The sequence below is a fragment of the Thamnophis sirtalis genome, unplaced genomic scaffold (genome assembly GCF_051295495.1).
Source record: "Thamnophis sirtalis isolate CommonGarterSnake01/CBP01778 unplaced genomic scaffold, rThaSir2_p1.2 scaffold_1, whole genome shotgun sequence".
In the NCBI taxonomy this organism is placed as follows: domain Eukaryota; kingdom Metazoa; phylum Chordata; class Lepidosauria; order Squamata; family Natricidae; genus Thamnophis; species Thamnophis sirtalis.
The window spans coordinates 64,263,278-64,288,238 of record NW_028261381.1 but is presented as its reverse complement, the minus strand read 5'-3'; the positions used below and the strand labels follow the sequence as shown (position 1 = coordinate 64,288,238).

General features: G+C 39.0%; 1 protein-coding gene across 2 annotated transcripts in view; it reads left to right on the top strand.

Moving 5' to 3' along the window:
• GRK2 (G protein-coupled receptor kinase 2) overlaps positions 1-24,961 on the top strand; it is a 40,421-nt gene that overhangs the window by 2,511 nt on the left and 12,949 nt on the right. Inside the window, exons 2-12 of one of the 2 annotated variants that reach the window (XM_087713917.1) lie at positions 7,965-8,041; positions 12,225-12,298; positions 13,460-13,666; positions 15,597-15,671; positions 16,462-16,523; positions 19,659-19,710; positions 20,339-20,430; positions 22,667-22,766; positions 23,577-23,655; positions 23,784-23,914; positions 24,648-24,742. In XM_087713917.1, the coding sequence (XP_087570043.1) occupies positions 7,965-8,041; positions 12,225-12,298; positions 13,460-13,666; positions 15,597-15,671; positions 16,462-16,523; positions 19,659-19,710; positions 20,339-20,430; positions 22,667-22,766; positions 23,577-23,655; positions 23,784-23,914; positions 24,648-24,742 (1,044 nt within the window). The remainder of the gene's footprint in view (positions 1-7,964; positions 8,042-12,224; positions 12,299-13,459; positions 13,667-15,596; positions 15,672-16,461; positions 16,524-19,658; positions 19,711-20,338; positions 20,431-22,666; positions 22,767-23,576; positions 23,656-23,783; positions 23,915-24,647; positions 24,743-24,961) is intronic. The other variant, XM_014064180.2, reaches the window with a different exon arrangement.

Here is a 24,961-nt window from a genome sequence, read left to right as displayed (position 1 = left end):
TCTAAACTCATTAGAAAGATCTTCAGTTTTCTTAGTCTTGCAGCTACCCTGATGTAGAAGTATGGGAGACAGATGATCTTAAGGGTAGATCGAAATACAGAAGAAGACACAAACAAGATTTTCATTTTAGGAGGTTGTCCTAAAAAAAATTAAAGGCCAAATTACTAATCAGTGGAGCAAGGCCCTAAAGGAAGGTTAGGAATTGAAGAAGCCTGCAGAGAAGTTTTTTCATAGTCCGAACAGGAGCTGTACTGGAGAATTCCAGTCTGATGGAATAATGAGGGCTAAGGTTTGCAGATTCAGGGATGTAATTTAAATGTCTTCTGAAACCAGATATTGGAAATGCATCAAAGAGGTAGGCCTTGGACATAATTTAGCCACATTGCAGAAGAAAGCTTATTTGTATAATAGTTTTACGCATATTTTATTTTGCTTTGGGCAATCATGGATAGGGCATAACATCTCAGAAACTGTTCTGATATTTAACCAGTCCTTAAATATCTAGATTGTCTTTATAGATCAGAAGATGTGCTGAATAGTTGTCCCCTGTATTGATTTTTGGGATTGCTTTGCTTGACGTGATCTTGGCATGGGAGAGCAATCCCAGTCAAAGCTGAGTGTCACATTTCTGAAGGCCAGAATGTTAATTCTCAAGCACCTAGGTACACATGATTTATGGGAACCACTGGCAGTGAGGACCCTGCATATTCTCTTCTCAAACATTTCTTCATGGATAGTTGACCAAGTAGCTTTCCATTATTTTTTCTTTATTTGTTTGCTTGATCTGTATTGTGAAATATGAGAATTGTTGTTTTCATTGTGACAATTGGAAAGCCACAGCACTTAGAATCTTGTGATTTATTATTTATTTAATTTTTATTGCACCTCAAATAACTCAAGACAGTATTGGGCAATATACATTTTATAAAAATGCAATATTTAGTTAAATATTGCTGTTGTTAAACAAATAGTTGCTTCAAAAATAGTGCTGGATTTTAGGTCAGAACTGTTTTTCTTTTAAACAAAGGGATACTTCAAGAAGATATAATGTCAACAAGTTGGACAAGACAATTACTGAAGTTAAACAGTTAATGCTCAGGATAACATTAATGAAGGTTGACCATACCAGATGAAGCACATTGAGGTTTTTTGATACGAAAAAGTATAAATCACTTAATTTAATGCCAAATCTCTCCATTAATGTTATCTGTGCATACTAAAAAAGAGAAAAAACACTAAAAATAGTATAGATAATCATTTGATTTCTGAACTCCCACTTCTTTGTACTCTAAACAATTTACAGTATTTATAAACATAGATGTAGAAACTATGCTCCTAAGTATTTGTACTTACTTGCTGTCTGATATATAGTATATATGAAAACCATTCTTTCTTATATTTACTAAATTTCTATTATGTATACGGTTAATTTTGCTATTGCTGTGTATACTCCAAGTTTGAGTTCCCAAAGAGATAACTTTTGTACTATGTCTTTTTTCCAATGTTGTGCAGTTTGTCCTCACAGGTGTGAGTATATATTTTAATGAATTGTGTTTTTCATTGGTATGTTCTGAAATTATACATAATAAAAAGAATTGTTTTAATTTTGAGTTTGATTTCTGAGATTCTCTGAATGATTGTGTGCATATTTTCCAATCCTCTTTTTTATGTCGGGGGAGCAGTTGGTTACACATCCACCACATGTGGTATTGGAGCAGTATTTCTATTCCGATCTGGAGTAAAAATTCTGCCTAAGATTGAGGTAGATCTCTACTTCTGGCAACAATTGGGATCAAAATGTCATTTGCTAAGCAAGGCGGTTATTAAGCGAGTTGCACCTTTTACAATCTTTTTTGCCACCGTTGTTAAGCAGATGATTACAGTTAAATGAATCATAGGGTTGTTAAGCAAATCCAGCCTTGCTTGTCAGAATCTAGCTGGGATAGTTGCAAATGGTAATCAAATGATCCAGGGATACTGTACCTATCATAAATACATGCCAGTTTTCAATTTTCATCATGTGATTCGGGGTTGCTCCAAGGGTCGTATGTGTGAGAACTGGTTGTAAATCATTTTTTCCAGTGCTATTGTAGCTTTGAATGGTCTCTAAATAAATGGTTGTCAGTTGAGAACTAACTGTAATAAATGGAGGACAAAGAATAAAGCAGACAAAAGCTGCAGAGCAAATGATGCTCATTAGCATAGTAGGAATTTAATTTTTTTTTCTCTGTATAATTATTTGTTATGCTTGTTCTTAATATTCCTGAAAATATTTGAAGTCTTTCTTGGTTCATAGTACCTTTAATGCAGGGGTGTCAAACAGAAGGCCTGAGGACCGGATACGGCCCGTGGGGTGCTTAAATCTAGCCTGTGGGCTGCCCTGGAAACAGTGAAGGACCAGCCCGTGGTGCCTCTGCCAGCAAAAATGGAACTCAGGAGAGCCGCATGCGGCCCTTGCGCGCTCCATTTTTGGCTGCAACAACCTCCTGCAACACTCAGCCAGCGAAAACGGAGCTCAGGAGGGCCCCACACAGCCCTTGCAAGCTCTGTTTTTGCTGGCTGAGTGCTCAGGCCGCCACAGCGCCCCCCAACACAAGTGATGTTGAGCTGGCCATACTCCCTGGCCACATACCCCAAGGTCAAACACAACCCTAATGTAGCCCTCAATGAAATCGAGTTTGACACCCCTGCCTTAATGTCTCAATTTTTTTTATTGCCCCTTGGCTCGTAACTTGTATGGATTTTGACAAGAGCATTGAGTGTTACCGTGTAGTGTCTTGGGACTTTGGGAATGTGGATCTGTTGAGCTACTTTAGAGCAAAATATAGTGAAATGGCCTTAGCCACATCCTGAATTTTGTAATTGATTGTTGAATCCAAATTTCTCACCACCCAATCTCACTACTCTAGCTCATAAACCACACAATATTAATAATTTAGACAAGAAAATTGCTGCCATACTAATTGCAAGAGATAATGTTCAAAACTGCTCAGACTCGTATTGTTCTCTTGAGAAAGCAAACTCAAAATTTTACAGATTACATTGAATTCAACTTTATTCCAAGAAAATCAAAATTGTGCAAATAGTCCCCCTTGAGCAATTACTTTCTGTGGTGGGTTTTTCACTACAGCTCTTCCTCCAATTGTACATCCTCTGATGTATATGACTGCAGTTCCCATACTTTACAGCAGCTGGGACTATAGGGCATTCTCATTAGGAGTCATGGGAACTATAGTTCAACTCATACAAAGAGTGGACAAGATTGGGCTATATCAGAATGCAGAATTGACACAGCAGCCTTTCATAATTCTAATCATCCTCTCTCAGTAGATTCTGATATTCTACAGTTCCTGTCTTAGCAACTTTAAGTGTCGTTTTCGCATCATTTCCGCCTAGAATCGAAGAATCATTGCAGCTTTCAGGAAATGGTACCTCCTCGGGTTTTAAACCCGTTGGATCGTCTACAACAGAAGCAATTGCAACACAGACCAAGAATTGTAGCAATTGAGATCCCGTTATTTGCAGTAACCACTTGATCAATGTCTTGCAAGTTGTACAAAGATGCTAGAAAGGTGTTACTATAACAGGGGCATAGCATTTTTGAAAGGGCAGAATTTAGCATTTCATGTTGAAAGAGAAGATTATAAAACAACTAATAAAAGTTTTCTTATCTATTTGTTACTGCATTGGAGCTTGTTGTTTTTTTCCTGTTAAGGGAAGCAGGCTATTTTCTATGCATTTATTTCCTTTTTCTGTTATTAGTCATGGCAGGGGCCCTTATCCACTGCTGTGCTTTGACCCCCTAAATGATAAATGAATTTGTGTGACCTCCTGGGATAAAATTATCGTTTTCAGCATGATTGGGCAATAAATTCAACATTTTTAAGAAATGCATTTTCATCTATCAAATAAAGAAAATTATAGCACTTTATCAAATAAAAACATTACATTGCAAATAACAGTTTACAATCTTATTTTTGATAAGAATGATCTTTGCATAATTTCTGAGGTTTTTTTATTTTCAGTATAGCCACTTTCCTTTGTAGTAGCATGTTTATTTTTAATCAATAGTTTACTCCAACAACTGTAGAAAATTCTGACTTTGCAGAACAAGGCAGAGCAAGACAGAGCTCGGCTTTATGTATGTGTACCATAAGCGTTGCACACCTAAAATTGAAGCCATATCAAAATTATTTCCAGGTTTTGGTGTTGTGATCATTATAATTTGGGTCAAAATGTGGGAGATCCAGGTTCAAGTCTGTTCTTAACCTTAAAAACTCACTGGATGAATTTGGGCCAATTATTATCCCTTAATGCGCTTTTTTTTTAGAGGGGTGACATTGTAGGGATATGATGAAGTATAATGGCCATATAAGCCACTTGGGGTTCTTGAGAAGGCATGATGAGGAATAAATTTATCAAAAGAGTAAGCTCCCTGACAGTGTCTCTTGGCAGAGCAGAAGCAAATTTTTGAGAGTGATCCAGTTTTTAATATACAGAACAGAGAAAAGCAAAGCAGGAGTTCTAGTCAGGGTATACTTGCCCTTTCCTTGCTACCTGTTCAGCCAGGGAGCTGCTGGCTTACCCAGGCAGAGAAATGATCCAGATTCAAGTGTGAAAGCTGGAGGAAATGCAGAGTGGGCAACATGTCAGAACTTGCTTCAGGTTTCCTTGGAAAACGTGGCTGCCAGTTTGTCTAGAATGAATGGGAGCACATTTTGATAAGATCCATCTTTGGATGTGCAAACCAGTGTTCTTGCAAAGCTAGAGCTGTTGGCTTGTCCTGACAAAGCAAACGGCAATATTTTATTTATCACATTTAGAAGCCACTCATCTCTCTCACAGAGAGATTTGTGTGGTATATAAATATATCTGGCAAAAATCCTGATATGCCTGCACACAAACCTCAGGAAAGTTGCTCACCCCTTCCATAAGGTACAACTTACAGTTTAACAGCCTCTGAGTTAATGAGTCAGTACTGAAGTGTTTTAAGTCTCCCAGTCCAAAAAATATTTTTGAAAGCAGCTCCAATATTCAGGATTACTTGCAAGTAATTTCCTATTTCCTTCCCAATGGCCTATGTGTGAGTAAAACCATTTTCAACATCTGGCTGATTATTTTTAGTAGTAACTATCTCTCATTAAATGCCTGTACTGGAAGAGTTCAACGGAACTAACATTCTCAGCAGCTTTTGCTGTGCTGTATAACCTTATTTTACTAAGAAAAAATTGAGGCAAGGAGGCAGTCTTAGAACCAGATTCCTAAAACTTTTATAATTACTATTAAACCTTAACAGCAAATGCTCAACTTTTGCATTTCGACAATTGTCATTGGAAAAACTATAATTGGTTTTCCCACTGATGTGAAATTACTAGAAATTAGGAGTTTCTCCTCTAACATGTTTTTTATTAACAGTTTATGGTTCCAATAATCTTCCTTAAAATTTTTCTGGTTGTCTAGACCAATTGGCTAGGGAATTCTGGGAGTTGAAGTCCATATATCTTGCTAAGGTTGAGAAACACTGGTTTACTTTTGTTTACTTCAGGAAATTAGGCAAGCCTGTTTCTGTATTCCAGCTTGGCTTGAGCACAAAGTAGCTGTCTAGAAGCTAAGAAGGTTTAACTTCCGTACATAAATGGAGTAATAATTGTACATTCATAATCTGACCAGAGAACCACAGGCATAAAAGACATGTTAAATTAGGTTTAGTTATGAATTATAGGTGTTAGGAATGCTGCCTTGTCACATTTGTGATAGATTAGAATACGTTGCGCCTTTTAAGATGGATACGTTCTTTTCATTAAAAAAAATCCATCTAACATAGTTTCAGGTTCAGAAACTATATTAGATGGATAACATAGTTTCTCGAAGACAAAAAGTCATGAAATCACATAGTTTTAGCGTAAACATGGGTAGGTGATATTGACGCTATTGAGGAATTTTTGAATAACTACTGAAAACTGAAATAGGAGGATGCTAATGCAGATTTTTTTTCATTTTTAGAAATAAAAAATGAGCTCTCAACACAGTTCAGAAATTCAGCTGTTCTCTGTGAGGGAAATAAAATTGTACAACAGAAGCAGATATTTACAGAGGAAGTAAGGCCTTGGATTATCTCAAAAAGATTGCAAAAGTTTAAAATTAGAGTTTCAATACTTTGTAATACATTAACTCATCATGTCAAGCTAGTGGAGAAGCTATTATACAGTAGTATGCTTTCCAAATTGCCACCTAAAAGTCTTGCCAACTCATCATTGAGGTACCTTTGTAACTTGAAGTTTCTGGATCATTTTCAGCCCAAATATACTCTTTTCCAATATCATGTTTGGCAGTTTACATCTTCCTTACAGATAATCTTTGATGTAAGACAAAAGTAGGTAGAGGGATTTTGGCCATTAAAATGCAGTCATTAATTGAGTCATTATGTGACTGAACCCAATTTTATGATCATTTTTAATGTGTTTTTTTAAAACGAATCATATGGTTGTTAGGTGAATCTGGCTTTCCCAATTAACTTTGCTTGTTGGAATCCCACAGGAGGTTGCAAATTGTAATCATGTTTCTGCAAGACACCGCAATCATCATAAATGCAAGCCATTTGCCAATCATCTGAATTGCAATCATGTTATTCAGTGGTGGGATTCAAAGATTTTTATTACAGGTTCTGTGGGCATGACTTGGTGGGCATTGTGTGGCTTGGTGGGTGTGGCAGGGGAAGGATACTGTCAAATCTCCATTCCCTCCCCACCCCAAGGAAAGGTTACTGCAAAATTCCCATTTCCTCCCGATCAGCTGGGACTCGGGAGGCAGAGAATAGATGTGGGTAGGGGCAGTCAAAAGTGGTATTTACCGGTTCTCCAAACTACTCAAAATTTCCGCTACCAGTTCTCCAGAGCCTGCTGAATACCATCTCTGGTGGTGCTATGACTATAATTTTAAGAACAGATAGTAAATCACTTTTTTCCAAGGACTGTCACAACTTCAAACAATTGCTAAGCAGTTGTAAATCAAGGAATACCTGTAGTAATTTCTTTTGATAAACCACCTAGAAAAATGAGCATGGCTCTGTTTCAGTACAATACTGAAATAAGAGGTAGAGGGGATCCTAAATATTTTATTTTGTTTTGTTTAAAATTAATCTCTCAGATCTAAATGCCATTCTAGAAATGCCGCATTTTCTTTATAGTAATTATCTACTGACTAAATGCTAAAAGAGTGTAGCAGAGTACATTGGAGCAGGCATCTGTGTCCCTCCTTACCTGAGATTTATACTGTATTTTCCTGGGATTGCAGAATTACTATGTTCCCCCAAGAAAATACACAGGTACTTTAAGGAGACATCTATAAATACATTCATTTCCAATGCATGGCACTTTTTCAGCTTCATATTTGTACATCCCTATTGCAAATGTGCCTTCTTTTTTATGGTTAGAATTAGCGCAAAAGAGGAACTGCATTCTTCTTTAAAATTAAAACAGAATAGCTAGTACATGAGTGGTCAAATATTTTCTGTTGAAGATGATGATTTTAAAAGTTTTCCTTAATCTAGTGCTCTGTAGATATAGTCGTGCGCCCATTCAATCTTAGCCGAAAATCATATAATAGCGACTGGCTGCACCACCTGACAACCCTAGCCCAGGACCGAAAACAGTGGCGCCAAATTTCCATGGAAGTCGCCTATACCCACGATGGGTGAAGAGGCGTCAAGTACAAGTACAAGTACTGTAGATATTTTAGACTCAAGCATATTGCTAGACGACAATTTGTCAATCACATTTGGAGAAGTCTCTTTAATAAAACTAGCACCAAAGTAGACACACCTAATCTGCTGTTGAGTCTTCCCAGTATCAGAAATACTAAATTTGCTAGTTTCTAAGTTGCTTTGGGAAAAGGCTTTGGATAGAATACATCAAGCTAGAAAGATATTTCATAATTAACTTCTCTTGTGTGCCTTCTCTTGGCAGCATCCGCAGTGTTATGCAGAAATACTTGGAGGATCGGGGTGAAGTCACCTTTGACAAGATATTTTCTCAAAAGATTGGTAAGTATTAGAATCTTTGCATGGCTATATGTTCAGCTACATGCATTATCTAAAACAAGGAAAGTTCAATGGAATTGGAAATCTGCAGAGCTGCTTACTCAGGGGCTGCAGCATGACACAATGATCTGTAAATTACCCAGGCACTTTTTAGCTTAACATATTATGTGAACTGTGAGATTACCTTATGGTTAAGTGTGATTGTGTTTGCATAACAAGTTGAACTACATACAAAGTCTAAAACTGAATCAACAAATGGCATTATATGGTAGGATGTTGCATGAAGCAAATCATCACCTCAAGCTATAAAATAATTTTGTTTTGACATAACATATTGTGTGAACACATCCAGTACAGTTTGCTAACCACGATTTCAAGTTTAGAATGATTTGCAAGCAGCCCGAATTGTGCAATTGCAGCTTAATTTACCTTGGATAAACAAGTTAGGCAGACATAACCAATATATGGTTTTGGCTGTTAGAACTCAAGCTTCTGACCAGATTTCAATCTATCTAGCTATGCATATTTTTTACTCAGTTTTTATTTCATATTTTTCATTCAGTATAATTTTTATAGTAACAAACACATAGTGGGCCAAAATAAAATTGAAAGGGAAACTCATAATGCAAATTGAAGAAAGGTTCTATCTTTTGATTCAGGGAGAAGATATAATCTTAGTTTTTTTAGTCACTGCTACAGTTTAGAGCAGCCTTGGCCACCTTCATTTAAATGTAGAGTTAACAAGTCTTTCGCCTCCCCTAACCTGATGCTCCTTTTGGTGAGGATTATAACTTCCATTGTCTTAATAGAAGTGGTAGGGCTGTTCCAAGATGACTACTTGCAAAGGAAACTGATGTTTTGTATCTTGAAAATTGTATGAGGGAAAGGGCTTTTGAATGGTAGGATGTATCCCATCATAGAACTGCAAACGAGGATAAATGCTGTACCAGGTTAAAAAGTGCTGCCTGACTTAGAGAAATCCATTCAGTCTGGTAACATTGCCTTCCATATTGATTGATGCACAGCAAACCAGATAATTCAAAATGAGCTTAAAGCCTCTATTAAAAAGGGGAAAAATAGCTAAACTCTGCTTCCTCTTGTCCTCATTACAATGGTGTCTGTTTCCTCTTCCGTTAGTTTGGAAAAGTGCTTGATTCACTTGGTAAATATTTGTGGTGTTTGCATGACATGCTTATCTATGTTAACTATCATTTACTGGATTAAGTCACCCAGTTTTCTGGGTTCTTACAGCAGTCCAAATAGTGTGTAGCATGTCAAATCATGCACTTTCTGCTGTTGGAAGAGGAAAGCATTTAAAATATCTGGATTGGAAGTACATGAACATGCCTTTCCTCTTGCTATTCCAGGTCTGTCGATTATGCACTGCACAACCTTTATAGGTGTCTGTGCTTTTAAGAGTTGCACAGCAAGCAGAATATTTCTCCCTGCAGATTTTTCTCTTCACTGCAGTTAACAGAAAATCTGCACTGGAGGAAATTTCTCTTCTGCAGTTCTTAAAGATGCAAGAACCTTTAGGAATCAAAACTGTCAAAGCTTTTCTTTCAGAATGTCTATACCATCAACAGCTGTGAAAGTAAATATTTCAGCAGGTGGAATATTTCCCTCCATAAAAAATAGATGGGGAGAATTTACCTACTGAATTTCTGTTTGTCTTTTGTTGAAGACATAGGATCCTGCTCAGAATAAGGGGAGGGAGGAGTGCGAAACCATTACGCCCAATATTTCTGTCCTTCTGACAAAAGGAAGGGTCTATTTGCTCCAGCTATAAATAACTGAGAGAAGACTGTAATTTACATAAAATAAAGTTTCATAAAAGATATAGAAAACACAAATTTGGGACTGAGTAGTGACTGTTGGTCAACAACTCACTGGGTGATACTGGACTGTTGCCCATGCTCAGCCAGACAACAGCAAGTACACTAGCACTGTTTCCCCTTTCCGTTAATACACCCCGCCCCAACAGGAAATGCTCTTGCTTCCTCCCACACCCACGGCCACTTGTGGTTTCCGCATGATATATCCCAATTTTGCCTATTCTCTCTCTCTCTCCTGGTTGTGTTGCTTTCTCAATTGTTTTTTAACCTCAGCAATCTCCCCTTGCACTTGGGGACGTGTAGGCCGATAGGGACACTGGGAGCTGTTGAGCCACAAACTGAAATTGAAATTGATCAGCCTGCACCTCAGTGAGTGAGCAGGGAGGGAACAGGAAGCAGAAGATGGTGCCTGCTATGCTTGAGAAATTAATAAGTGGTGCAGGGATTAATAGTTTTTGAATGTCCAGTTTCAGTTGCTCTCTTTTTAACTGGCGGGGTGAGACTCCTGGATTAGTATTTTGATGAAATTGGCTTTACACAACACATGAGGCAAAACTATAGCTTGCTGGTATATGATTCAATTGGCTATGTTTGCACAATAACACATCTTTAATTAACAGAGCCATGAGTTCAGTTCTCAGTGCACTCCATGTTTTGGTCACACATGATATACTGAACCGTCAACTAATCATATGAATTGGGCTTATATAGCAGAGTAGGCAACGCTCACTAGTTTCTTGTTCAGTACTTTATGTAAACCTAACCTGCATACATAATTTACAGTTTAGAGTGATGTTTGAATACAGAATCTTAATTAAATAATCCATGGATTAGGATTATTCACAGGTTTAAAAATGATGCAGTTATATAGGTTGGGAAGCTATAGTTAATTACTTATTGTGATTGATAAATAGCTTTCCAAGTTGCTCTAGGTATATGCTTTTGATTACTGGAATCTTAGAACATTTGTGACTCATGACTAACAATTGAAGAGGAACCAACAAGCTTGGGAACTGTCATTGACTTTTTACTGATATTTTGTGCATTTGACCTGCAAAAATTAACCACGGGAATCTTTTTCTGGCATAAAGATGAAATAATTGAGGAAAGAGGGGGGGAGGGAAAGCAAGCAAATCTAATGACATCTTATGACTTTCCACAGTTTTTAATGTAGCCTATAAAACTGAAATTATATGCTTTTTATAGAAACAAAAATATTTAAATGTTTCTTGTTAGAAATCTCAGACTCCTCTCTTTCTTTCTCGGGACTAGATGTCTGTGGTTTTCGACTTTGTCTAAATAGAGGCTAGTAATCATCCAATTTTTTTTTTCAGTGGGCTGATACATGATACATAAACAATTCCAAATTCATTAATTTTTTCCTCTTATATTACTGTTAAAAGACTAGTAGTAGACCTGCATTGCAAAATTCTGGACAACTGTAAAATGGCAAGATAGCGATACAATATAAGACAGATTTTTGCAGCCCTGTTCTGGCAACTGTAAAAAAATTGCTGTTGATTTGCAGAAAAGGTTTGCATTTTCATAGAAAGTAAATAGATTGGCAGGGATAAACAATGCCAGATTAGATGAAACCTGCTTTATTTGGAGACAGTAAATCGGTACTTTGATAGACATGTGGATAGTCAACACTATCATGCATCTTCTGGGATTGTCAATCCCAGAGATGCTGAATTCATATCTCATGCCAATCCAAACTATTCATGATATGTGGTTTCATATGTTAGTGAATTTTGCCTTTGTAAACCATTGTTTATGTTTTACTTTGTACAAACCAATTGTAGCTTACTCAAAAAATCATTGCAAAATCAGCCCTGGCTTCAGAGTATGCACTATTCATTTTAAAAGAACTGCTGAGGAAATAGGAGTCAAAGCAACTGTAGTTTCTGCCCCGACTTTCCATGGCATGATTCTTTGCTCCAATATGGCAATTAATTGGATAAGAGAAGAAAAGAAGTTGCCCTGTTGCAGGTTTTAATTTCTTAGCCTTGGCAATTGTAACAGATGTTGATTATTGAATGGCTTGTGGCTGTCCTAATTGGAAGTATCTTGTGGAACTAGAAGGGCTTTCTGATCCACAATAGAAGATCCCTGCTTTTAAGGCAATGTGGCAATTGTAGATCATTTTATAGCCATTTTCAGCATAATCCTATTCTCTGTGTTATTCAGTTTCTCCCTGCATACATTAAGGTATAAGTAGTCAAGGGTGGCATATGAGTCTTGGATTACTATAGTAGAAATGATAAATGAGACTAGGAGCAGTTTGTTAGATATATTGAAGGAGTTAGTGGCATATGAGTTTCATATTGCTTACTTTTTGTGTATTTTAGGATTCCTCCTATTCCGAGATTTCTGCTTGAATCAGGTGGAGGAGGCCAAACCACTGGTGGAATTCTATGAAGAGGTGAGGCACTAACTATGGACAAAAAAGTATTCTAATATTCAAACATTACACTTTGAAATGGATAGATATGTTCAAGGCTGTTAGCCTACACGTCTATTAGCCTCTTGGAAGGAGGAGGGTATAAGCATTAAGAACAAAATCAAGGTGAAAAGTGTTTCCCAAAAGGGTAAACAACACTGCTGGTGGAATAGATTTTTCTATCCTCATGTAAGCCCCTCCCTTCACATTTCCCAAATCTGCTCCTGAAGCTTGCGGGAACCTAGATTTGGGGACATAGGGAATAGAAACCCATTTGAAAATTACTGAATCAAAGCCCTTTGCTTTGATTGTCTTTATAGCACAGAATATTGCTTTTAGACTTAGGCTTCCTAGAAACAACTAAGTGATTTCGACCCTCTTTTACATATTGAAGGTAATTAGGAGATGAAATGGCCTTCCTTCTCGAATAACTGGAGTTTTGTTCATGCAACAGATGAAGGATCCAAAAGAACATTAGATCATGGACCTCCAGCTGCAGTTTAGCTAGAATTTTAAATAAACAAGCAGATTGGCAAAGCCTAGTAGCTTTCTCAAAACTGTTATCCTCTCAGCACAAACTGGGATATAAATCATTACTATTAATAATGTTCTGCAAGATCTTGTAGGTTTGGAGAATATAATATAGAAAAGTACAAGTATTTTATGTATGTGTATCTAATTTTAAGGAATTGGTGATGTGTTAACTGGGAATGTTTGTGGTTATAGACTGATGCATATAGATTCCAGTTTGGGAAAAGCCGATATGCCTCACTTGATTTAATTAAAAATAAAAGTAGATCATAAGCCAGGAAGAGAAGAAGTGGTAATTACTTTTCAGTACACTGTTGAATTTCTTAATCACAGTTCTTGTCCTTTTGCCTTCCTATTATTATTATATAATTATTGCTTCCATGCTGTTTTTGTTATTACTACCATCCCTGTTGTAACCTGCACCTTCCACTCAAACAAAATAACCTAAGAAAATGAATCTTGATGACCTAGTTTATAAGCTAAACTTTGGACTTTTTCAGATTTAGATTGTGGTATTTGTAAATGTGGCCTTATCTGCTGGGCCTTGAATCTTTTGTGTGAAAAGCCACATTATCTTACATATCCAATATTATCTTGCTCTGTTCTCCCTAGATCAAAAAATATGAGAAGTTGGATTCTGATGAGGATCGAGCGATTAAGAGCCGCCAGATCTTTGACATGTACATCATGAAGGAACTGTTGTCCTGCTCTCATGTGAGTGCTTCGGACACTTGCTGCCATGTGAGAGAGTCTGAAAAGGCCCTTGGGAATGGGCAGAAAGACCGCTTCATAATCACCTTGAACGAGATCCTTGAAAATGTAAGGCTCCCCAGATTAAGTGGGAGGAGCTAGACCACCATCACGATAGGCAAAATCCTTTCTGAGGGTCACTGAGTGGCACACATAGGTCTGTTGGAACGGCCTATCTCAGCTCTTAACCTTTCTCCGTGATCTTTCTTCTCCCCCACCCCTCCCTTGATGCTGACAAGCAGTGGCGCTCTTCCTGTTCAGCGCTGGTATTGTTATTAGTGAACTGCAGGCAGCCACCTAGATCTGGGATGGTGAACCTATGGCACGTGTGCCACAGGTGGCACGTGGAGCCATTTGTCAGTGCACCCGAGGTGCTGCCCTGTCAGCTGGCCAGCGCACGTGCACACGCTGGTCAGCTGATTTTTTAAAGCCATTTTTCGCCCTCCCTGGACTCCAGGGGCTTTATTGGAGCTGAGAAGGGCGAAAAGAGCCTCCTCACCCACCCCCCTGGATGCCCTCCGGAGGTTTCATGAGCTTCCCTGAAGCCTCCGGAGCACAAAAAAACAGCCCTATAGGAAAACCGGAAGTTTGGGAACTGACTTCCGGTTTGCTTGGAGAATCGTTTTAAGTGCTCTGGAGGCTTCAGGAAAGCCTCCTGAAGGTCCCTGAAGCCTCCAGAGGGCCTCGGGGGGGGGGTGCCCTCCCCAGACTCCTATAAAGCCTCTGGAGCCTGGGGAGGGCAAAAAAGGATGCAAAAAATGGGGGGGTCACGCCTGTAGTGCGCGCATGTGCACTGGGGTGATAGTCAGGCATTGCATTATGGATGCAGCATGCCCGCTCACAATCCCCCTGTGCTCCCCCCACTTATGGCATGCGAGCCAAAAAAGATTTGCCATTGCTAGTTCTTTTTGAAATGCAGTGTTGTTTTTGTTGTTGTTGCAGCAGCAGACAGATAATTTCTATCTCTCTACCAGGGACAGCTAACTCTGCTCCCTCTTCCTCTTTGTGTCAGGTATATCATAGCAAACAATATGGAATTGCCTGTTTCCTGTCCTCATTGTACCACATTGACTGTAGAGGGAGCTGGGGAGATGCATTGTGTGATGATATCACATCCCATTGTGTCTGTATTGGATGAAGGAAGAAGAGGCATGAAAGCATTGTGGCATAGTGGTCTTTTCTAATATCTAGCTCAGTTATGGCTATCAAGATTCCTAATGTTGAAATCAAACAAGAGGAAACAATTGATGGATGCTAGTGAGAGCTTTCTTCAGTGCTCTCACTGGGAGGGTCAGAGATCAGGAAATAAGCATTGCAAGATGATTTTCTTCGTCCTAAAAGGCCCTAACTCGTAGGTAGAACACCAACTTTGGGTTCAGGAATTCCCAAGATCAGTTCTCAGCAACTCCAGTTAAGACAGTCAAATAGTTGATAATGAGGAAGACTCATTATCGACTTTGACAGCGACTTTGAAGAGTTGTCCATCACCCAAAATAAGCAATATTAGGCTAGATGGCTAAATAAATTAATGTGGTATAAGGCACCTTTCCATATAAGTGGGTGGATGGGCATAAATAAGATGTTTTCAAGATTGGAAACAAATGAGAGCTATCAACATAGGAAAATTTTATCTAGACAGTCTGCAGACAAGATGAATTAAACACAAGAATCAGGAGAGTAAAGTATAGATAAAAATGGCTGCAAAGTTGCAGGACTTAATGCGGAATAAAGGGACACTGCTTACATATTTGTCTGATTCCAGCTGCTTCTTGTTCTGCATTAATCTTCCTATTTCTCTGTAACCAGCTTCTTTGGAAAAATGCTTTTGACTCTTAGTTTCTTTGGCAGAAGTATATACCAAGCAACAAGGTTGGAACTGAATAGGTCAACACATACAAACACACACAGAGACACCTGCCCTACCAGGTTATTTCTCATCCTACTAAATTAATGATCACCCATCCATTAGACTCAATTTGTTTTTCTGTGTCCTTTACAGCCCTTCTCAAAAACTGCCACAGAATATGTGCAAACCCGTCTGAGCAAAAAACAAGTGCTGCCTGACCTGTTCCAAGTAAGTCCTTTTCCACAGATGAGATCTCTGAGCTCACACAAGGCATCATTTGCCCTTGAATAGGCATGGTACCTTTCCTGGGACAAATTGCTGAGTGAGATAGAGTTGTGCAGCTTGAATAGTGTTTCACTGCATTGGATTCTTCCCAGTCTGAACCACATCTTATGACCTGCTTTTCCTCATGTTACCACATGTAAAGAAACTTGACTCTGGTAGGGCCCATCTATTTTACAGGTAGTCCTCGCTTTGTGATGGATTGTTTAGTGACCATTCACAAAGTAATGATGGACCCCCCTCCCCCAAAGGTACTTACCATCCAATTCTGGACTTGTGACAACACATACAGACACATGTCCACATTTCAGATACTCGGCAACTGGTTTGCCTTTACAGTCCATTGCAATAAGATCATGTGACAAAATTTACAATGGGGCTTTTCCCGGAAATTGACCTTTTTGGTCAGTTTTCAACCCAAAAACATTGATAGGAATATATTGATTTGCTTTACAGCGATCGCTTAACAACTGCCACAAAAAAAAGGTCATACAATTGGGTCTGTCATGTGAGTTTCTCAATTTATCACCCCTTGATTTACGAGGAAATTCCAAGCTCCATTACACCCGTAAGTTGAGGACTACCTGTACACCTTTTGCTGCCAGTGTTCTTGCATCTCACTGGACAGGGATGTTAATATCTACAGCTGGAACTATTCAGAAGAGAAACGAGGCAAGTGAGTGACAAAGATCATAGGTAGGCTGCTGGTATTTAAATCTGTATCCTCTTTTGCCAGCCATACATTGAAGAGATCTGCCAATGTCTGCGTGGGTCAGTCTTCCAAAGGTTCATTGAGAGGTGAGTCCTGAGGAACATAAACGAGGTTACATTAAAGTGATACTGTGAACTTTCTTTGGTTTTCAGCCAGATAGCTCTGGGTTTTGTTTTCTCTGAAGACTTTTTCTTCCTCCAGCATTTAGCTAGCCACCTTTCAAATCCAGCTCAGTATATTGACATGGTCCTCAATGAGCTTTTTGATAGTTTTGTTCTGACAATCCCCCTTTAGGAGCTTTCTAGGGAGCTTTTTAAAAGTAATATTTCTGAACATCTTGGAAATTCCTCTAGTTAGTTGAAACTGTGCTGTGGGGCTCCATATTTACTATGTGCATATGGCAACTTTCCCTTGAAGCTCTTGATATGTCTTGGACTGCTGTCCCATCTTCTCCAGGTAGCATGGCCTATTGCTTTCTTTCTTTTGAGATAATCCTTGTTCGTGACCCGACAAATGCTCGCTTGACAAAAGTGCGCCGACGAAACTGCGATGTGAAAACCGCGATGTCATCAACGCGGTTCACCGACAAAAGGGCGAACGACACAAGCGCGCCCGACTAAACCGCGGTGACAAAACCGCAAGTTCTAAAGCGCGCCGACAAATGAGTGGTAAAGTGCGCCGACAGAAGCGCGCTGTAAGCCTAACCCTAAACCTAAACCTAAACCTAACCTTTACCTTAACTTAAATCGCGCTTCTGTCGGCGCGCTGTTGTCGCCGCGTTGATGACGTCGCGTTGATGATGTTGCGGTTTTAGAGCCGTGGCTTTTTCGGCGCGCTTTCGTCATGCACGCATTTGTCGGGTCACACATCAATGCGCCGACAACAGCGCACCGACAACAGCGCACCGACAGAAGCGCAATTTAAGTTAAGATAAGGGTTAGGGTTAGGTTCAGGGTTAGGTTTAGAGTTAGGTTTAGAGCACGCTTCTGTCAGTGCGCTGTTGTCGGCGCGCTTCTGCGCTCATTTGTCGGCGCGGTTTAGAACATGATTTTCTTGCTGCGGTTTCGTTGGGCACGCTTTTGTCGAGCGCTCATTTGTCGGTGAACCATCCTTGTTTAAAGAGAGTTGAGGGAGAGAACCCATAGTTGACAGAGACCTTTTCCCAAGGAAAGTTATTGGAAAATTTCACTAAAATAAGTCTTTAAAAGCAATGTGGAGAGATGAATATTCTTTTTATTCATTGTTGCGTAACTGGGACAGGGGTGGTTACAAAAATGTAGTGATATCTTTTCAAGTTTGAAGATCTACATAGGATTTAGATCCTATGAACATAATGAAAGTGCCTTCGGAATAAATATACATAAAATCATTCTGTAATTCATTCGTTCTGTCTCTTTCTCTGTCTGTCTCTCTGTCTCTGTCTCTGTCTCTCTCTCTCTCTCTCTCTCTCAACAAAAACATGTAAAAATCACAAAATGTATAAAAACTATGATTACTTTACATAAACTATTAACATTGTACAAATCGTACCATGTATGATAGTCCAAAAGAAGCCTAACATGGTTATAGATCAAGATAAACAGATATGTCTTTAGAGCCCAATTGAAAGTTTACTATGACGGAATCTCAAAAAGATTAGTCATAGCAGGGGCCATCTTCCAGAATGCCTTGTGTCTTCTAATGTGATGTCAGAGTCGATTTAAAGGCATGGATAAAGCTGAGATTTTTGACAGCCTATTCTTAATTCAGAGCTTTAAAACCAACATCAGCATTTTAAATGTATAATAAGACTGGTGCTACTTACATGCTACTTAACGATAGAAATATCTTAGTTATAGTGCATTGGTAAAAACAATTGTTGGCTACCTGATTGTCTAAATTGTCCAGTTAGCATGCAGTCTAAGAATCACTCAGCATACTGTATGGTTTTGTTTTTTTTTAATAGAGAATGTGACCCAGCAGTTTTATCGACAAACACTTTTGGGCTTTCAACGCTCAAAGTGTTTGTCCATAAAACAAATTGCCATTAAGTAGGTCTCAGAGGACCTTTGAAGGTCCCAATCCTTTTAAATTTGGCTCTATGACAAGAACATCCTTTAATGATTAAAAAGACTCTGTTGGACAACGTTCTATAAATGAAGTGATGGCTGAGTTTTCAATAATGGCAATAACCAAATATCCATTCCTACCATTTTCTGCTTGCATTTTTCTTACAGTCACATTCTAATTGTGTGACATTTCATTTATTTTAAATTTTAGTCATTTTTATTCATTCATGTCAGCAGCACTTTCAGATATAGAGATATAGCGTTCTCCACATTCACACAGTGTGGGGAGGAGGGACATGAAAGGAGCTTCCCCAAAGTTGCTTTGGCAATCTGGCACCCTTGGGCAAGAGTGTTGTCACCAACAAATCCTTTCGACCCAGAAGCACTCTTTGGTTGGAGAGTTTTAGTCGTAACTTTAGCCATAATGTTCTCCCTATAGATCACTTCTTCCTATTCATTACAAAAACCCAAGATTCAAAGTGTTTCTATCACAGATGTTGGGAGAGTTGTAAGTTGAGACATGAACATATTTGACATGGTAGTCATGCCATCTTGGGCTACAGCAACATTGTCTTAGTTTGAATGTTAATCTTTCCCCAAGCCTTGAGCCCTGTACTCGAAATCACCTCCTTCAGCCTAGACAAGAAGGCAAGTAGGATAATGCAGGCAGTCAAAATTGGCTGTGTGTTAGACTGATCAAAGAGAGAGTCAACAGACCAAGACTATCTTTACCACTTAGATTGCTATATACAAGCTAGCCAGATAGACACATTTGGAAGAGGTAAATATCTTCCCCGACCATTCAGTCAGATTTTAATGATGTGATCCAGGTTGGCATCCTGTTCCATAATTTGGTATGATCATGCCTCATTTCCCATTAACCATATCTAGCATTCATTAACTGCACCCGGATACTAGAGGTAAACATCCTTAGCTGTGGGGAAATGGCATTCAGATGTCTGAATTACTGCCTTTTAAGCTCCCATCGCCACAATGCCCTCTGGTTGGGCTGATTTTAAAATGCCTCTTATATTCTTTCATTGCTGGTATACTGAAATAGAAATCTTGTAAATAGAGATTTTAGCTTTAAAAATGCAGTGGCTGGCAGCTGTAGTCAACTGCAAGAGAAATTGTTTGTGTATGTTGTGAGTTATGTCTCTTATTCTGTTTTAGTGACAAATTCACACGCTTCTGCCAGTGGAAAAATGTGGAGCTGAACATCCATGTAAGTGGCTAGTGTTGGGAGGATATTTTGAGGTTGTGATAAACCTGTCATGAGACACTTAGCATTGAGTTGCTAATGGTCAGTTTATTATAGCATGCAGAATTTACAAGATTTGCAAAGCAATCATAATGTAGTGAGAAAAGAGATCCCGTCCCTAAAAAGCTCATCGTTTTGGTAGCTAAAACAAGATTATTTATGTCTGTTATTCATTTGGTAAATGAACTAGATAATGGTGAGAGTTAGAGAAATGAATCCAGTGTCATGCTCAATATCTTAAAACAGGAACAGAAAATATTTTGCTTTGGAGTTGCTGGATGTACAACTTCTTGATAATGCTAGCTGGCATCTATCAACATTTTGGGAGTTACAGGTTATTGGTTTCTGTTTCAAGATATGAGTTTATATACCCAGTGATACCTCCTTTAATACTAAAAACTCACAAGCAATGGTGACCAAAATGAGGAAAAGTATGTGTTGACATTAGTTGAAATCCAGTGATAATCAGCCTACGGATATGAATGTGCTTAGACAGCGCTATGGAAACAAGATCATGCTCACTTCAGGTTAACATTCTTGTTTTGCTTTCTCTTCTCTTATTTTTTTTTAAATGCTGTTTCATGGGATCTAGCTGACCATGAACGACTTCAGTGTCCATAGGATCATCGGACGTGGCGGATTTGGAGAGGTCTATGGCTGCCGGAAAGCAGACACGGGAAAAATGTAATATGCGAGATTGTCTTGTCATGCTCTGTGGTGAGAATTGCAGGAGAGCAAGTAAAAATGATGCACAAAGGTTCAGCTTCAGTAACTGGCAGTTCCCAATTCCTTTTTTATGTAATACTTTAATTGTTGCTAGCCATCTATGCTTAACATCACTAGATGTAAAAAAAAAAAAAAATCCTCTCTGAATCTTATAACTATTGTGACTAAGTCATGAGGTGGTCCCTCTGGTAGCTCTGGACTGCTACTCCCCACAGATTACATTAAAGACTTTGCTTGACCCAGGTGCCAAGTAAGCTTCCCAAAATCTTTTGCCAGCTTGCTTTTATTTTTGAGACACGAACATTTTAAGCACCAATTCAAGAGTTTCAAGGTATACATGAACTGCTGAAACAAAACAAAAAAATCCATACATACAATCAGTATCTTGGATTTTATTATAAAATATTTTGTTGAATTCCAGAACAAATAATTGCAGTTCAGCATTTCAAAGCAGCAGAAGCAAAATCCAATTATTTCAGTTTTCAAATGAAACACAACATAGCGGGATCCCTGGGGATTATTTTTGATCGAGTAGGGCACGACTGCTACATCTTACTCCTCTCTCCTCAGCAACTCCCAGTGCAGTTCATTCCACCAGCCTGTTCATTTGCTGCCTCTCTCCCAACTTCCCAGCATCTTCCCTCCCACAGTCATTGCCAGTCTCCTTGGCTTAATTCCCCAAACCACTTCTGCTGCCAACAAATGCATTTTGGGCCATATCTAGAACAAAACAGCTTCATTTTGGTCTGTAGAACAGACATAAACCTCTAAAATCCATGTTTCAGGTTAGATGGAGATCAGCTGTTGTGTGCACATCTCTTATAATTAGAATAAAGACAAGCAGGAGAACCAGTTGAACAAGATACAAAATAAGAATAACAAAAGTATCCAGACAGATTCAGATCCTTCAGACATTCCCCCCCCCCCCAGGTTATGCTCCTCATCCATTAGCCAGACAATGCTTCCTTTCAAGTTGAATGACCATAAAGAGAATTCTGCAGGATAAGAGAAATGTGCTGGTCCCAAATATGCATATTGCTAGCTTTAAGATGAACAATAATTGCCTTCTGTTATGTTGGCTTGCAGGATTCAAGGAAGTGTTTTGCCTTCTCACAGTAACATTTGCCTTGTTTATCTCTCAATCTATTGCAATGCAATCTATGTGGTACAGTCTTTGAAGATGCCTAGAAACTACAGCTGATCCAGAATGCAGTAACTTAATTAAAGGCACATCCCAATCTGCCTATTTTGGGTGAAATCCATATGGCCCGAACCCTCGAGGGTTTTGCAGCAGGCCTTGGGTAGCTACATCACAATTGCTGTTACTCCTTATAGTTGGACTTTTATTAAAATTGATTTCTTTCTATTGCTCCTCAGTGGCAAAATCTGCCTATTTTTGGTGAAATCCATATGGCCCCAACCCTCGAGGGTTTTGCAGCAGGCCTTGGGCAGATACATCATGATTGCTGTTATTCTTTATAGTTGGACTTTTATTAAAATTGATTTCTTTCTATTGTTCCTCAGTGGCAAAAGAGTAAATTTATGATGATATAATATATATTTTTGTAATCTTGTTTGTTCAATAGCATGTGTAACCTGGTCAGTATCTAAAGAAGCATAAGTATCACTTATTAAGAAAATTCCAGCTTCCTTTAAAACCTTTACATTTTCTCCACAATACATCCCTTGTGGACTTGATCATGTGCTTCCTTATTGCTGCCTTGGAAAATGTCCCTCCTCCAAACAAGTTAATTCAGTCATTGTCCTGCCAGGCCAAATATAAGGCAAAAAGAAACTGTCTGCTTTTCCTCCCATCCACATCCTGAGCGGGAGCCAGTAGGGAAATTACCGAAGAGTTTTCCAATTGTTGGCAAGCTAGACAGTTATTGTTTAGGGTTGTTATGGAGATAAAAGGAAAGCTTGGAAAACATAGGATAATATAGTGGCATCTGTGATCAGAGAGAATGTGTTTTCATTTTAAATATCTGAAGTTCCTAAACGGAGGGACAAGTTTCTCTTCAGGAAGAACATGATAAGGACATTATGAGCTTCATCGGAAGTACTGTCACATGGTTATATTTGGAGGGACATCTGCAGGGATGATTTCATAGATAGGAGCATCATCAGATACTTTTGGCAAAAAAAAAATAACACTCTGATCATTCAATTTCTGACCTCTTCTGTTTTTTGATAGGTACGCCATGAAGTGTCTAGATAAGAAGCGTATTAAGATGAAGCAGGGGGAGACATTGGCTTTGAATGAACGCATCATGCTGTCTCTTGTCAGCACTGGGGTGAGCTTGGCTACTTTGTGAGGAATTGGGAGAAGTGGGAAGAATGCACAAGCTCTGAACCTACACCCTATAGGTTTTTGGTGGAACATCTAAAAACGTTCCAAGTGACAGTTTGGGGACTTGAAGTCAAAGCTGGCATGGGTGAGATAGATATTTTGCTGAACTCACCTAACATGGAGAGGGAAGAAGATATATAAAGGAGGTAGTGTTGGTTTGTTGATACTGGGAGTGTAACCTAGCAGCAAAGATGACATGCGTGTATGCTGCAATATCTATGCCAGAAAGAATAATGGGTGCAGTGCAGCATGCACTGAAAATTAAGAGGAGAGCATGTGTTGTGTGTGGAGTAGGCTGAAGAGAGAAAGGAGGACAGGGAGGTTTCTTAGCATGTAGGAAAAACAGGAGGAAAATACCTGCAAGTGTTTACAGGATGGGGTTGTGGGGAAGCAAGGAAGGTTACTATATATTGTGTAGGTATTGGTGCAGGACACACTGCATAAATTGCAGAATATAGGATCAATACAAGAGGCAGCACTAGTTTGTGAGGCCGGAAACTGAGTGATTTAGTACACAATTCATTGTCACAAGATTGTAAAGAAACAAACATAAGTGTGTGTAGTTGAATGAGTTGAATAATAAGTGTGAACACAGAATGTATTAGATTGTAGAAGGTACAGCAAAGATGCCAGAGCCGAACTGCGTGAGAGTGTGAGCTGAAATGTATCAATCAATATATGATGTACGCATGCATGCAGTTTCTTTGTTGTTGTTTTTTTCCTGTTGTAACTTTGTTCTTTGGATCCCTGCCAGGATTGCCCCTTCATCGTGTGCATGTCATATGCCTTCCAAACACCCGACAAGCTCAGCTTCATCCTGGACCTCATGAATGGTGAGAGCCAGGATCCTGCCTCTAAGAGCCCCTTCTTCTCTGCCATCCTCATGTGCTTTCCTAAACGACTCCTCCACCCCCGGCTGTGTCTTGTTCCATCACATAGTTCTTTCCTTTCCTCCTTATAGGGGGTGATCTACATTATCACCTCTCCCAGCATGGGGTCTTCTCGGAGACAGAGATGCGTTTCTATGCAGCAGAGATCATCCTGGGCCTGGAACATATGCACAATCGCTTTGTGGTTTATCGTGACCTCAAGGTGAGACCATCCACCTCTTCTAACTAATCACATTTGGTGTATAATGGTCCAGCAGAGCCACCATCGCCACTACTAGCTTTATTTCACAAAAGGAATAGATTGCTGGTATTCAGTGATGAGGCTTCAATATTTCATTCCTCTCTGAGAAAAAGGTAGTGCATTCAGATTTCTTCCATCTCCTATCTAGGAGCCAACATGATATGGCTGAGGGATTTGTGATCAGAGAACACTAAACTCAAGCTCTCCTTTAGAAAATGGAAGCTTGATCACTGTGTGAATTCTTTTACTGAATAAATTAAAGTAATATTCTAAAATCTTAAATGTTCCATAGTACCTCACATTCCTGTTCTAACTATTTTGAATTATTAAAATAATTGATACCCACTCTTTGAATCAGAACTATGGCTTCATATAAAGTAGGATGGAATTGTGTTTTGTTGCTTGTTTTGTATATTTGTTTTGATTGTGCTCCTCTGTAAACCTAAGCTAACCACTGTGGGAGCTGAATTCATCATTCGGAAAATGCTGCTTCAATTCTCCTGCAGAGATTTACCTTTATTTGGTTGATTCCAAATTGCTGTTGCAGAGGCTCGGGGTCACAGCATGAGGGAGAAGAGTTTCAATAGGCTGGGCTTGCTTGCCCTCTTTCATCACCATTTCCACAGCAGCACTCTGGAGTCCAAGAAATAAAAATTAAACACTTATTTTGTTAAATGGTGCTCTGTCTCTACAGCCAGCCAACATCTTGCTAGATGAATTTGGCCATGTCCGCATCTCAGATTTGGGACTCGCCTGTGACTTCTCCAAAAAGAAGCCTCATGCCAGTGTGTGAGTATCTGAAAGAAATCTTTTTTGCCCAGAAGCACTAGATATATACCTAATTTTATCACAGAAATAAATATGGGAGCATGCTTTCATCCACCAGCCCCCTTAATTTCTTAGTTATTATGTCCTCCAGATGATTTAAGATATAAGTATCCATCCCCATTAGCTAGTTTATTAGTTAGGGTTAATTCAAACTATCTGGAAAATTTGAAACATTTTGCG